General features: G+C 43.0%; 1 protein-coding gene across 1 annotated transcript in view; it reads left to right on the forward strand.

Annotated features, from left to right (window-relative positions):
- Cers3 (ceramide synthase 3) overlaps positions 1-14,563 on the forward strand; it is a 92,999-nt gene that overhangs the window by 40,048 nt on the left and 38,388 nt on the right. The window contains exons 4-9 of the mRNA XM_050149175.1: positions 3,048-3,166; positions 5,365-5,422; positions 6,903-6,953; positions 8,364-8,456; positions 9,574-9,702; positions 12,825-12,931. Of these exons, the coding sequence (XP_050005132.1) occupies positions 3,048-3,166; positions 5,365-5,422; positions 6,903-6,953; positions 8,364-8,456; positions 9,574-9,702; positions 12,825-12,931 (557 nt within the window). The remainder of the gene's footprint in view (positions 1-3,047; positions 3,167-5,364; positions 5,423-6,902; positions 6,954-8,363; positions 8,457-9,573; positions 9,703-12,824; positions 12,932-14,563) is intronic.

Below are 14,563 nucleotides of genomic sequence, written 5' to 3' on the forward strand. Positions count from 1 at the left end.
CTACTTCCCATAATCAGGAGGATAGCTATATGTTTTTCTTTGGGATCACCTTCTTATTTAGCTTCTTTAGGAGATCAAATTATAGACTCACTGACCTTTATTTATCTCTAGAAACCAATTATGAGTGAGTACATCCCAAGTTCATCTTTTTGGATCTGGGTTACCTCACTCAGGATAGTGTGTTCTATTTCCATCCATTTGCATGCAAAATTCGAGAAGTCATTGTTTTTTACCGCTGAGTAGTATTCTAATGTGTATATATTCCACACTTTCTTCATCCATTCTTCCATTGAAGGACATCTAGAGCAACTTGAACTCTTATCTGCATTTTAGGTGCTAGCTTTGTGTGTTTATAGAACATGTCTGGAAGCTTTTGTGTGCAAGGCTCCTCTCTCAAAAAGTATCTAAGTATAGGGGGCCAATATTGTCAAGGTGGGCTTTCTGCTAGGTGCCTCCACTTTCCAGCCACATATGGGTGCTATCTCCTAGATGCATGTATCAAGCTGGTGTGATTGGTGTAAGACCTGGGAAAGTTCTAGAAAGAAAACAATGCCTTGATTGCTTTGCTCACTGCTAAATCTCTAACACCTAAAATTGTGCTTGGTTTACCACCAAGGAGTGGTTCTTTGAATGTTTTGGGGTGAGTGGTTGAATAAAATATTTAAGTGATAAAGTGAGACCCAGTGTGCTTCCCTCGGAAGAACATGGAATATAGTGTGCCGGCTGCTCAGAACAGGCCAGTGACAGAAGATGGACGAAGCACCAGCATTTGAATTACAACCTGTTTTGGGGAATCAATAAGCTTTTAGGTTATTTTAGAAGTAAGGAAGTATGTATTTTTTTTTATTTAGGGCATGGTTTTCAGCCCACGGTCATTTTTCTGTTGTGGGTATAAAGGTTTCCAGCGTTGGCAGTGCTGGGCTATTGTACAGCACATGCTCCTCCCATGATCCCAAGCCTCTCCTGTGAGGGAGGTGGCAGATGCTTTTATACAATGCCATTTTTCACAGGGCAGAGCGCAGTGCTCAAGGCTCCCTGAGTAGGGGCAGCAGGGTCAGGTCTTTGGTTTTCAGCTTCCTGTCTTCGCCACCACCTTCCGTTGCCTGGATCCCTGGAATACCCTTTTCCTTTCTGCAGAGAGTATGAACCTGGTGCCTCCTGTGTTGGAGTGTCGTCCTGCCATCTTGTCTGACCTGAGGTGTGAAACCTTTGCTGTGGAAAGCAGAAGCCCAGCCTGGAAGGGCGGCATGGGCACATGGACAAAGGGGATGCCTCCCTCCTGCTCACTCCTTATTATGCCAGTAGAGGTAGAGATCAGTGAACAGCTATCTGTTCAGTCTTCTCAAAGAAACAAAACAAAACAACCAACAGTAACAGAATCCCTGACCTATAAAAGGGTGTTAAAGGGGCTACTTTGTGGGAAAACAGCAATTCTGGTGTGTTCTGTTCACTGTTGTCTCTTTCCTTTTCTTCAGGTTAGTGAAGGGCCTGCCATTCAGTAGAGATACACAACTGTTCACTCTTCTGCCGGTGTTCAGCGTGTGGCTTCTGGCGACTGTGCGCTGTAGTCCTGGTCTCTAGATGACTTTGTGGTCCTTATAAGATGATATAGCAGAGGCCATCTGGCTGGTCCTGACCTGCTGGGTGAGCAGCTGTCTGGACCACAGGCAGGCTTTGTTTGGTCCCCAGAGTGTTCATGTGCAGTTAGCTTAAATTTACTGTAAAGCTCTGATTAATAATATAAAAAGTAGTTTCACATCAAAATTCTAGGACTGTGTTTCCTCTCTGGAAATACAGCTTGGTCTTAGCGGGTCCTTTGGGGTAGGATCTGCTGGGCCATGTTCTTTCCTGTCCATCAGCTGCAGCTGTGTCTCGGGCTGGAAGCTGACAGCTTCAGGCAATTTGATTTTTTATTTTGTTTTTATAACAGAATTAAGAGGAAATTTTCTTATATTAGAAAATGAATGCTCAAGAGATCAAGGCCATTTCAAAAACTTGGTATAGAGCATGTTCCTTGGGAAAGCAGAGAGCATTAGTTACCGTGGGTCTAATGGACAGAACATACCTGTTAAAATCGCACTGCAAAATGGACCGGGCCCTCTTGGCCATTCCTGTTTCCTTTCCGGCTCTAGCAGACCCTGGAATTTGTCACCTTTGGGCAGTAATTTATCATCTTTGCTTTTCCTATTTTAAGACATAGCCTGTAAGACTTCTGCTTCCCAGAGGAGAAGCAATCATCATTATTATACTTTATAATCATTATTTTAAATGGCTGGAAATAGTTTGGATTATTCTGAAATAGGCTGTGTATCAGGTTGATTGTGAAAGCAGATAACCAACACCTGCTGGGTTTTCTTGGCTCATCTTTTGTGACTACCAAAAGCACGGAGTGAAACAGCAGGAAGCCCACCAGCCCAGGTCTTGTTGCACGTGGCTACTATTTTTACATCTTACACAAGTCCTAGAAACTCTCAGGCAAGCTTCTGTGTCTCTGTAGGTAATCATATTTGATGTTAATCAAATCAAATCATCAAATATGATTAACTCTGCTACTCTACCTGGTACCTAGGAGGCCCTAAATAAATCTTAGCAAGCTCATATATACAGGTCAAACATATGGATTGTTACTAACATATAGCTGGTTGGTCTTAGTACTCAACAAGCTAGAATCCTCATATTTTCTGTTTTCTGTCTGCTTGGCTTGGCTTGGGGATCTGTGTACGTGAATGTGGTTTCATAAGCAATAGAAATAAATTTCGTGGCTCATGATCTTGTGCCTGTCTGCTCTAGTCTACAAGCTTTTGCCACTTAGTCTCACTGTCCCTCAACTGCTTGACATCTGACGGTTCTTTGCCTTAGTTCTTACGGTTGTGTGTGTGTGTGTGTGTGTGTGTGTGTGTTCATGCACACTAGTGCGTGCACTCATGTACCAGGAGGAGTGTGCCTGTGGAGGCTTTTTTTCTTCCTCCGTGTCCTGCCCGTCCCACTGATGCCTTGCTGGCCCTCTACTGTCTATCGTTTGTTTATTCTTTTCATCTTTTTTTCAGAATGATGTTTATGGACTGGCAAAAAAGTGTAACTTGACAGAGCGCCAGGTTGAGAGATGGTTTAGGAGTCGACGGAATCAAGAAAGGCCTTGCAGGATGAAGAAATTCCGGGAATCTTGGTAAGGAGGATGGGCAGCTTGTGTGATGCCATCATAACCAAGGGTGTTGTGATCATGGCCGAGAGCACACTGGCATTGGAAGGAAGGAAGGGTCCAATTGCATTCTTTACTTTCCAACAAAAGCAAGTTTGGTTTATTTGAATGGTTTCATTAAATAACTGAAACACGTGCAATCTTACAAGAAGTGCAACACCCAAAGTTAGTGCAAAATGTACAGTGAATGGCTGCTGAGAAACCCCAAGGTTTGAAATCCATTGTAAACAGTGTACACTGTTAAATAACATTAAAAAAAACATTTGTTATTTAGAAAGTTCTTTTTAAATGTAGAGAAAGATGTTCTCTTAACTGTCCTTGTTTCCCCTCTCCTCTTCTGGGCGGACGAGACCCCCATACTCTAAGGTGGACCCAGTGCCTATACAGACATTATTTACTTGGCCTGAGCCTTGAACATGACTTAACTGCTGTTTCTCCTTTCTAGGACTGAGGTTAGAAAGTCTCAAGACTTTCTCCCATGTGTGCTCTCTTAATATGTAGGAGCAGGGGTGCGAGAATCCATCCTAGTGCACATCACTCAGAATTTCATACACATATATAAAGTATTTGTTCATACCATCAATTCTTCCTCCCCTCTCCCAACCTCTCCCAACACATCTCCCTCCCATCTTCCCACCTTCATGTCCAACCTCTCCCAACACATCTCCCTCCCATCTTCCCACCTTCATGTCCAACCTCTCCCAACACATCTCCCTCCCATCTTCCCACATTTATGTCCCCGTCTTTATTGCACCGAGCCTCTGAGTGCAATGAGCACTGCCCACAGGTGTGTGGGTGCACCCGAGCTTGGGTAACCTACCAGTGGCCATACCTCTGAAGATAAGTGATGCTTCTCCAGAAGCTGTCATCTGTAAACAGGTTCTTCTGCTGGGGGTGGGGCTCATGAGACTCTCTTCCATCCATGTGGTAATGTTGGCCAGCTGGATCTTGCACATTGTCGCTGTGCTGCTATGAGCTAATGTCTAAGCAAGAAGACAGTATTTCCCAGCACTCCTTCCTGACCTCTGGTCTTACCATCGTTCAGCCTCCTCTGCAGCAGTGTCCACTGAGCCTTGTGGCAGGGATTGATCGAGATGTCCCAGTTAGGGCTGAGAACACGCAGCAATCACTTAGTGGCTGGTATGAACTGCTGGCCACTGCAAAAAGAAAGTTTTCTTGCCAATCCTGAGAACAGCACTAAACTATGGATGTAAACATAAATATTTGGAGGGCATTTTATAACCTGTCCATTCAGTAAAGCGACAGTAGTAGATTTCTCTCTAGGGCCTATGCCCCTCCTCCAGCCACAGGCCTTTGATTAGATTTATAGAGCCGGGAGCAAATTCCCTCCCATGAGTCAGAGGAGGACCAATAGCTTTCTAGATTTGAGAAATGATTCGTGGGGGGGATTCCTTTCCTTTCCTTTTGTTCTATCTTTCTTTCTTTTATTATGTTTATTTTATAATTATTTATGTCGTCTGTCTGGTGTAGTTGGCATTCGCTCAGCTGTCTCTCCCCTGTGTTAATTGTTTCTCTCTGTACAGAAACTCTTTAATTTCACATTGTCTCATTGATAAATGATAAATGAAATTGATAAGTTCTCATTTCTATTAGTGGCCTGAGCTATCAAGTCCATTCAAGAAAGTCCTTGCCTATGTTTATATCTTGAAGTTTTTTTTTTTACATACTTTTACCTCTAAGAGTCTTAAAGTTTTGGGTTTCACATTAATATGGTTGATAATTTTATGTTGACTTTTGTATAGGGTGAGAAATATAAATCATATTAATCCCTAAATGTGGCTATCCTGTTTCCTCAGTATCATTTACTATGGGGCTGTCTTTTTTCCAATGTGTAGTTTTGACATCTTTGCCAAAGAGTAGTTGTCTTTATGTGTGACACTCTCATGTGTCTGGTCTTGAGAGAGTCTCACGGTGCTTTTACAGCTGTGGCCCTGGAGAATAATTTGAGATCAGGTATTATAATGTGCACAGTATTGTTCTTTCCACTGTTAGGGTTCTTCCATATGGGCTTAGGATGAACTGACAGCCAGGGTGAACTTATACTCTAGGATATATGTTCTTCCAAGCCTGTCGTACCAGAGTCCCTTCCCCTCACATGTCAATCACTGTTGCAGAAGAGTGAAGCCTTTTCTTTCTTTTGGCAGCTGGCGGTTTACATTTTACTTAATGATAACTGTGGCTGGAGTTGCATTTCTTTATGATGTAAGTTGTTATTTTCATATCTTTGGAATTCACCTTTCATTTAAAGTATTTTTGCCTATGAATTCTATCAGTGCAAAGCTCTAACCTCAAAAAGGATGAGAGAGGGAGAGTTTGTTCTGGAGCCAAGTAAAAGTGACCGTGACCGGGAACACAGATACAGGTGACCCTAAATGCCCTGTTCCAGTGTGGATGGTTTCCTAAAGTTTTATAGTAACAGAACAAGGCAAATGATAATGAAAACACCTTTCAAATACATTGATGGGAGCTCCAGACAAACAGGTCAGAGCAAAGCGGGGTATCCACAGCTGTATATCTGGGTGCCATAAGGCAATGCTTTTAACCTTTGGTTGGTAGAAGCTAGTGGTCTGTTTGTATATTCCAAATAATTTGCCTAATAGCCATAAAGATGGTAGGTCACAAATAGAGGTGGATAATAAATGACCATTAATGGGGCCAACTATGCCTCAAGATAAATCAAAATTAGGCTCTGAGCCACAACATTCCAACTTTTAACAATCACTGAAGTTCTAGTCAGTGGGTCAGCCATACAGATGGCTCAAAGTAAATTGCCTTTCACCCCTGAACTTCATCCACAGTTCTTTAGGACTTAACACTCCAGAGTTCAGCAGTTTAAGAAATGTCTCTATAGAGTCAAGATGTTTCTCAGGCTCAGTGGCAGGACCCTTACTGAGCATGAGCAGGGCCCAGAATAGGCCTCCTGATGCTTTATTGCTGTAGCTGCTCAAGGTATTCTTGCCTTTTCATTTATTTATTTGTTTGTTTTTTTGTTTATTATATGCTTGCTTATTTTTGTCTCTTTTTTGAGACGGGTTCTCAATATGTATCTGAGGCTGGGCTATCACTCACTATATAGCCATGACAGCTATAAACTTGTAATCTTCCCCTCTCAGCATCCCAAGTGCTGAGATTATAGGCATTTGCTACTGTCTGACTCAAGCTACAGATATAGTAACTGATCCAGAAATTATTTTGCTGTCATATTTGTTTGTTCAAAAGAGTTCCTTCATCAAGGCAGTCCTGTTATTGACCCCAGATTCACTGTAAGTAGTGAGATTCACAGTATTGTGTAGGAAAGTGAACCAATGCTCACAGGGGGAGAGATGCAACAGAAGAAACAGGATCTGCACAAGAGTCAGTACAATAGGGAACACCTCGAATGTGCAGCAGGAAACACACACGTGGGTCTGTGCAACAATAAACACAAGAGAGTCTTGTAATAATATACAGTAGTGAGTCTGTGCAACCGGAAACAAGAGAGTGTGCAAAGGAAACACAAGAGAGTCTGTGCAACAATAAACACAAGTGAATTACATCAGTAAATCCAGGTGAATCTGTGCAAGATGAAACACATGAGTGAGTGCACGTGACAGGAAAAAACACCACAAAGAGCTCTATTTCCTGTTGAAACCAGTGTTTGACTGACAGCTGTGTCTCCTCTCTGGCATCCTCTTTTTTTTAGAAACCTTGGGCGTATGACCTCTGGGAGGTTTGGCGTGACTATCCCAAGCAGGTATGTACTCCCTAGCATGGCCTCTCCCTGACTTCGGCACCACATTAATCTGCCCCAGATCTCAGTGTGGGCTGTTTTGTTTCTTTGTTTGTTGTCTATTGGTTGGTTGGTTGGTTTTGTTTTTGTGTCCGACTCTCATTAGGGAGCTCAGGCTGGCCTTACACTCAGCACATACCTAGGTTGTCCTTGAATTTGTAATCCTCTGACTCCATTTCCAAAGTAACAGGTTAAAATTAGTCTTTTTTAGCATGTTAGCCTCAGCGTAAACAAACAAACGAACAAACAAGAATCAAAAAGTGAGCTGGAAAGAGTGCTCAGTGGTTCAGAGCACTGGCCGTTCTTGCAAGAAGACAAGGTTTAAGCCTTATTACCCACATGGTCACATTCAACTATCCACATCTCTGGTTCCAGGGGATCCAGTGTCCTCTTCCAGATACACATGTGGTCTGTACATACATGCAGACAAAACATCCATACACATAAAGCAGATAATACAAATAATGAAATGAGACACCAGAAAAGGGGACAGGAAAGCCTCAGAAAGAAGTCTTCTTCATCACACAGGCCATAACCTTGTCCTATCAATGCTAGCCCTTCTGCTCTTCCCAAGAGCACCGTTATCTCTGATGCATAACAACTATCCTCAAGCCTAGTGCTGTAAAGTGCCAGCCATTGGTGACTCATGATTTGGGTTGGCAACTGGGCCTAGGCTAAGGGAAGCAGATCTGTTCCGTGTGGTCTCAGCTGAGATCATTCATACATTCCAAGTCAGTTGGTGGTCATACTCATGATTTTATCAGCTGGCACTTGAATGGTCTTTTTGTGGCCTCTTTGGTATGATAGCTCAGCTTTCTTATACAGTGCTCATGAAGGCTTTGTTTGTGTTACATTGGCTACTGTCCCGTTGGCCAAGTACCAGGATTAAAGCCCCAGTCATTGTGGGAGGAGACCATGTAAGGCCGCAGATGTTAAAAGGCTGCATTCAATGGGTGCACATCACACTGAATAACACACCTCAAGTCTCAATTTGCCTCAGAGTCTCAAGTTATTCCCTACTATAACAGTGCTAAGAACAATTTTAGCAGTAGAAATTTAGTTACTTTTATTCAGAAGACAATTTTAGAGTCCTTAAACAATTGTGTATCTAATATTTCTCACATTAAGCTAAAATTAGGCAGTCACGTCGATAGCATTTTTAAAACATTTTAGTCAAAACACTTAATTTGGTTTAGAATGCTTCTCTAGTCTTTCAGGAATTAAACACCTTGACATTTTATCAGTGATTCCTCTGGGGAATTGAAGTCATTTCAGCTTCCTGCCATTTTGTGGAATATAAATGGGTCTCAGAAAATGAAAACATGGTGTTTGTGAGGTTGCATTTAGAGGACTGAATGTCCCCCTTCTCCTCAGCCTCTGCTGCCGTCCCAGTACTGGTACTACATTTTGGAGATGAGTTTTTATTGGTCACTGCTGTTTAGCCTCGGCTCTGATATCAAGAGAAAGGTAAGTGATGTGTTCACAAAACTTTTTTTCATTTCTTCTTTTTCATTCCTTTGCCTCTTATTCTACCTGTAAAATGTATTTTGTGTATTATTAGCTCAACTCATTGGCTATTCTTGCTTTTGATAGTGCATAGACCAATTCAAATTATCCTCAGGCTTTTATGTCCTGATAAATGCCTATAGCAAAAAGCTTTATGTTTGAAGTTGTATTCATGATCAATAAGAAGATAGTTCTCCTTTCTGTTTTCTCTGCCTGGGAGGGCAGCGTCCCTTCACACAGGAAAACCTTGTTATGTGAGGACTTTACCTCCACACCGCATCTTTTTGATGGCAAACCACTTTATAAAATCCTTTCTAATGTTTTTAAAGAACTTGCAACGACTGCCTACCCCTTAATGTTTTAGCCATCCATATGAAAAATCTTGTTTTAAGCACACAAAGCTTTGCTGTATTTGCAGGGAAACTGAGTCACAGGTATTCTTCATGTCACAAAGTGACACATTTCAGGGCTGCCTAGCTTATTGCATCACTAGGCTAGTTGTCATGTGAGACCCTCAATGCAGCCACAAGATTTTCTCAGCAAAGCGAATCGAAAAGACTGTTGTGCCTCAGGTCTTCATATACTAACCCAGTGTCAAATTCTAGCATGCAGAAATGTTTGTTTAATAAACGAAGTTAAGATCTGCTAAATATTAGGTTAAACGGAGCTGCCTTGATTAAATGCTCTTTGAGTTGAAGGCTGGTGTAGCCATTTCTAGTGGGCACATTGTGGCCCACAGATATCTTCAAGAAAAAAAAAAACTCACGGAATCTAAGAATATAGTGTATGGAGCCATGGAAAGGGTGTCAGAAGTTACAGTCAAATGACAAATGTTCAGTCCATGCATACATATATACATACATACATATATACATACACACATGCATACATATATACACACATACATATATACATACATGTGTGCATATGTATACACAATACACATATACACATATGTCTATCATGCTAAATGTCAAAACAGGCAGATGTAAGTTACTGGTACTATTATTATTCTCTCTTCCAGTCACTGGGAAATAACCACTTTTGTTAATGGCTTCCATTTTCTCTCATTATGTAGGATTTCCTTGCTCATGTCATCCACCACCTGGCTGCCATTAGTCTGATGAGCTTCTCCTGGTGTGCTAATTACATCCGCAGTGGGACCCTCGTGATGCTTGTGCACGATGTGTCTGACATTTGGCTGGAGGTAAATGGCTGCCATTTAGAAAATAATAGCAGTGCCATGGCCTGCTTTTCACTAAGTGCTCACAGAAAGAATTATCTGTGAGTGATTTGGCAGAGCTCTCTGTCCTGAAAATACCCCCAAATCTAAAAAGGTACAGGCTCCCAGACCCTTCGGGATGAAGCCTCCTGGTGTCTGATTTGCAGTCTGTGCTGTGTGTGTGAGAGGCTGGTCTGTGGGGCTGCGCTCCTGGCAGCTGCATGCCGCTGCCCACCCGGGGAGTGATAGGAAATACTCACATGAGAAACCAGGTCAAGGTTTATAAAGGCAAAACTTGGAAATTTTTGCTTTCTGGATCCTCAGAATTGGACAGCTCCCTCTGCTACTTGAGCCAGTGGCTGGCTGCCTGTTGAATGCCTCCAGTCCCTCTTGCTTTAGGGAATGCCAACTGATGTTTGGAAAACAGCATTCCTCTTGTAAGGGATAAAGAGGGCTTAGAGTGTTTTAAAGTGGGGAACACTGAGACAAAAATCCTTCCTATTTCTACATCATACAAACCATGAGGAACAAAGGCATGGCGGGGCTGTTCCTCCACCTGGCTGTTTGCATCAGCTTCTCTTGGTGTGGGGCTGTGCTCGAATGATCCATTGCTGTAGCTACAGCAGCCTTTCCCAGGACAGTGGCTGACTCACGTGAGTGTGCTCATTTATAATGAGTCCAAGGAAAGCAATGCTAAACTACTTTACACTCGGGGTTGCTCCTTGGAGTGCTAATAATTGAATATGGGTTGATATGGAAGAAATTAAATTTAATAGAATTTCATCCTTCCAGATTGGAGTTCTGCCAGCTTTTGATAAAGAACCAGAGAGAAAATCTTGTTTTGTGGGCTTTGTGTGATTTATGCCATATATTCTTTCTTTTTTTCTTTGTTTTTACACACATTTTAAAATATGAAAACCATTCTTAATGTCTGACTAGCTTTAGCCCGCGGACTAGAAGGTAGTTGGTCCAACCCTATTTAAGAAGTAACCAGAAGTCAGTTGAAGTCATGTCAAAGCAACTGGCGTCTGTGAAGTATTTTTAGCCAGAGTGCTGGGTAGGCTGTCCCATGTCTCGAGGCAGCTCAGCGGAGCAGAACTGGTCCGGGTTGTGTCACGCTGCTTTCTGAACACAGCCACCTCTGCCACAAGCACCCCTTTCTCTGATCGCATCCCAGTGGCCTTGGGTAAAAAGGAAGGCTATATTAGGTCTGAGTTAAGAATTACGCACGCATGTCTTGCTTCTGAACACTCATTTGCTCAGTGTTGGTGTGTGTCCAGCATTAAAACATTTCCATTGTGTTTTTAAGGGAAAGCGAGATGTTAAAGCTGGGTCTGCATGCTTAGTTTTCCCAGCCTTCCCTCTACTTCTCATACACATAGCAGAATTCCCTAAGAGACGTGGGCAAGTTACTTATTGTTTTGTTTCCTAGCCCCAGCTGTAACATGAGAAGCCATGTCAGTCCCTTATGGTATATTATAAGGTTTAGCTCATTACTGTTTGAAAATTTTCCAAGTCCTTGGGTAAAACACAGAAAAAAAAATGGCATGTCAGACTTAGAGGTCCTTTCATGGTTAAAATATCAGCGCGGTCTCACATTGTTACTAGTCATGAATCATTCTCGATCCACAAGTCATGATCTACACAAGGCTCAGACACAAGGCTAGTGCCTTCCAGCAATAGCTGGGGGTAGAGACAGCCCTGTGTGCTGGTGACAGGCACCTCTTTCTGGTGTTCTCCCACAGATGTATGACCAGTGGTTTTTCTGAGTAGTTGTCACGTTTGCTTTCTCACTCGAGCTCTAACTGAACCCAGACCTGGCACCACTTTTGCTTGAGTAGACTCTCCCTGAGTTGGAAGCTGCAAGATAGGTAGCCTCAACACCTACAGTTTTTTTCTTATATCTGCTCTGTTTGTTGCCTTCTCTTGGCCTCTTGCTGGTCCTCTGTTATTCTCCATGTCCAAATTCAGACCCAGAACCCAACATTTTTATGTATCCTGATTGATACTTAGCATTGATATGGGGCTACCATCTGGTTCTTCATTACACAGTCCAGAAGGTGTTGAAGGTATTTCTGCCCAACAGTACCATTTTGCCATCCAGAGTTGGCACACAGTGATTCTGATATCCGTGCACATATCCAAATTCCCATCTTGGTCTGGCTTCTGAACTTGAATATAGCTAAGCCCTCCATTCTAGTCGTTCCAAGACTCTGGGCTTTGCCTCTTACCCAACCCCTACTCTTTAGGACACTGGTTGAGGATGTAATTTCTGAACCTTCCAAGTCTAAGTCATGATCCCTTGTGTTAGTGATGTCTCTGTTGGCATGATAAAATACCATGACCAAGAGCCATTTAAGGAGTTCATGGTATGTGGTTCTACATGGTTACATATCCATATGGTTGAGAAGACACAGTAGCAGGTGCAAGAGACTGAGATTACATCTCAACACACGAAAACACGAGAGAGAGAGAGAGAGAGAGAGAGAGAGAGAGAGAGAGAGAGAGCCTTCAGCAAGGCTAGATCTCCTAAAGGCTCTGTAACATCCCCAAATAATGCCCCTAACTGATGATCAAGCTTTCATGCGCCTGTGGGGGACATCTCCCATCCAAACTACCATACTCCCTAAATGTGTGGCCTGTACACCAGGAACTCCTACCTGTACCTCACCTTCTTCTTCATCATCATCCTTGGGTTTCATGGGAGAGCATAACAGAGCGTCCTTATTGCTCTGTTAGCTGCAGCATTATAGCCAAACTCACATTGCGCTTGGCTAATTCCTGTGCAGGCTTTCTCCAGACCAGCTCCCCTCTCAAAGACAGGGAGATAGAAAATGCATGCTAGGAGTCATTGTGCTGACTTCTAGTGTTTAGAAAGGTGTGGCCCTTCTATATCTTTTTAAGGCATTCTATTATAGAGATTTTCAAACACTGGGGCACAGGGTTTTCCTCTACCCTTAAGGCTAATCTTTATGGCTAATCTCATTGAATCTATGTCCCTATCCACAACCCAGACCTTTCCCAGGTTGCTTCCAAACATGTCTGCATTCAATGATTTTTAAAATTCATTCCACGGGCATTTTAACTGACGACAGTTTCATTTTCAGTCTGCTAAGATGTTCTCCTATGCTGGATGGAAGCAGACCTGCAATGCCCTCTTCCTCATCTTCTCCGTTGTCTTCTTCATCAGTCGATTCATCATCTTCCCATTCTGGTGAGTAGACAGGTGCCCTGTCCTACCTTGTGATGTCACAGCCCCGTCCCCTCCTCTTTCCATTCTTTCCAGTGATTTCTGCCAACCTCAGCTGGATAGACAATGTGATAGGACCATTTTTATAGCTTTAGTATAAAAACAAAATGTTATAGCTTATGTTTTTATAAATAGCTAAAACAATTATCTAAAACATGGAACTGTCACGGAGGGAGCTTCAGTGGGTGAGCACCAGCCATCACTCTCCATCCTGCCTCAGGAATGTGGGTTTTTCTTTGTGGTCAGCAGCTTTTCTGGTCACTCAGTGAAAACCAATGGCCAGACCCCGGGCCTCTAGGAGAAAGAGGTGCTCTGTGCTGTAGCAGTTGCAGCTGCCCTCTGAGTGCCATGGGGTGACTTGAGGTGCTCACCGGTGTGCTATCTCACATGGCAGTCCATCCTCAACAGTCATAATTCCCCACGTGTTGACTGGCAGAAACAAGTCTAAACATGGGGAAGCCTCAGAGGGCCTGGAACAAAAAGCCTAGAAATACCCTTAGTTTAGAGCTAGCCTGGAAGCTGTTCACTCCTCTCAATAGGAGAATGCAGAAACAACTGGAGACTCCAGTTCCATGCCTCTTCCTTAGGTAGATGGACAGCAACGCTGACCGGCATCCAGGGAGGTATGGCCAGAGTGGTCATTGGAGCCGTCTTTGCCAAGGAAGCCAGCTACATTCTGTAGACTAGGGGTCTTGAATTAGTATTTCTTGGAAAGCAGAGGTCCAGTGCAGTGGCTGATTTCAAGGATGGGAATCAGGTCGGAATCAAATCCTATGCCACACTTAGCTACCTGTGTGGTTTGGAGCAGGTTAGAGCATCTCTGTGCCTTCATTTTCTCATCTGTAAAATAGAAGTACGAGTTAACCAGAGGCTTACCTGAGATACTACACACGAGAGTTTTAGAAAACTGCCTGCTACCTAGTAAAGACTTAGTAATCGATGCCTATTTTATTAAAATTATTAATGAGAATTTCAAAATTGAGAGTTTAATTCAGAATTAAAACCAAGATAAATGCCTCTTACACTGCTTGTTTGGCAAACTTTTTGTTTTTGTTGTTAGTAAATTCTGCTCTTTCACTTTATGCTCGTGCACTATGCGTTTCAGTGCACAGTGAGCTCCATCCATCCTCCCCTTCCATACCTTCCCACCTCTCTGCTGCTCCTTCAGATCAACTTCTTTCACCTCTTTGTTTCTTTTAGCTGGGGTCTCCCAGAGTTTCATCAGGGCTGTCTGTATGGACCTGAGTGTACAACCAATTCCCTGAACTTGGTGGGCTCACTGTTGGGTACACAATTGATGCCATATGTCCCTTCACAGAATCTTCCAGTTGCCAATTAATCTGCAGTGTGTGGTTGGGCCCCAGGGGCCCTTTCCCCCTCCATAACTGACTATGAGGAAGACTTGACCTCTGTGGACCCAATGCCAGTAGGCATAGCCACTGTGAGGATGGTATTTTCAGCCCCTCTTTCCACATCCAGCTCTTACTTTCTCTTCACCCTCTCTTCCATAGTGGTCCCTGAGACTTAAGGGGTAGTGTATATGTCATGCCTAGGCTTGAGCCCTCAACTGTCTTTTATTGTTTTGTAGAGTTATAG

This window comes from Alexandromys fortis, unplaced genomic scaffold (assembly GCF_014885135.2).
Source record: "Alexandromys fortis isolate MF-2015 unplaced genomic scaffold, M_Fortis_MF-2015_v1.1 scaffold_67, whole genome shotgun sequence".
Lineage (NCBI taxonomy): Eukaryota > Metazoa > Chordata > Mammalia > Rodentia > Cricetidae > Alexandromys > Alexandromys fortis.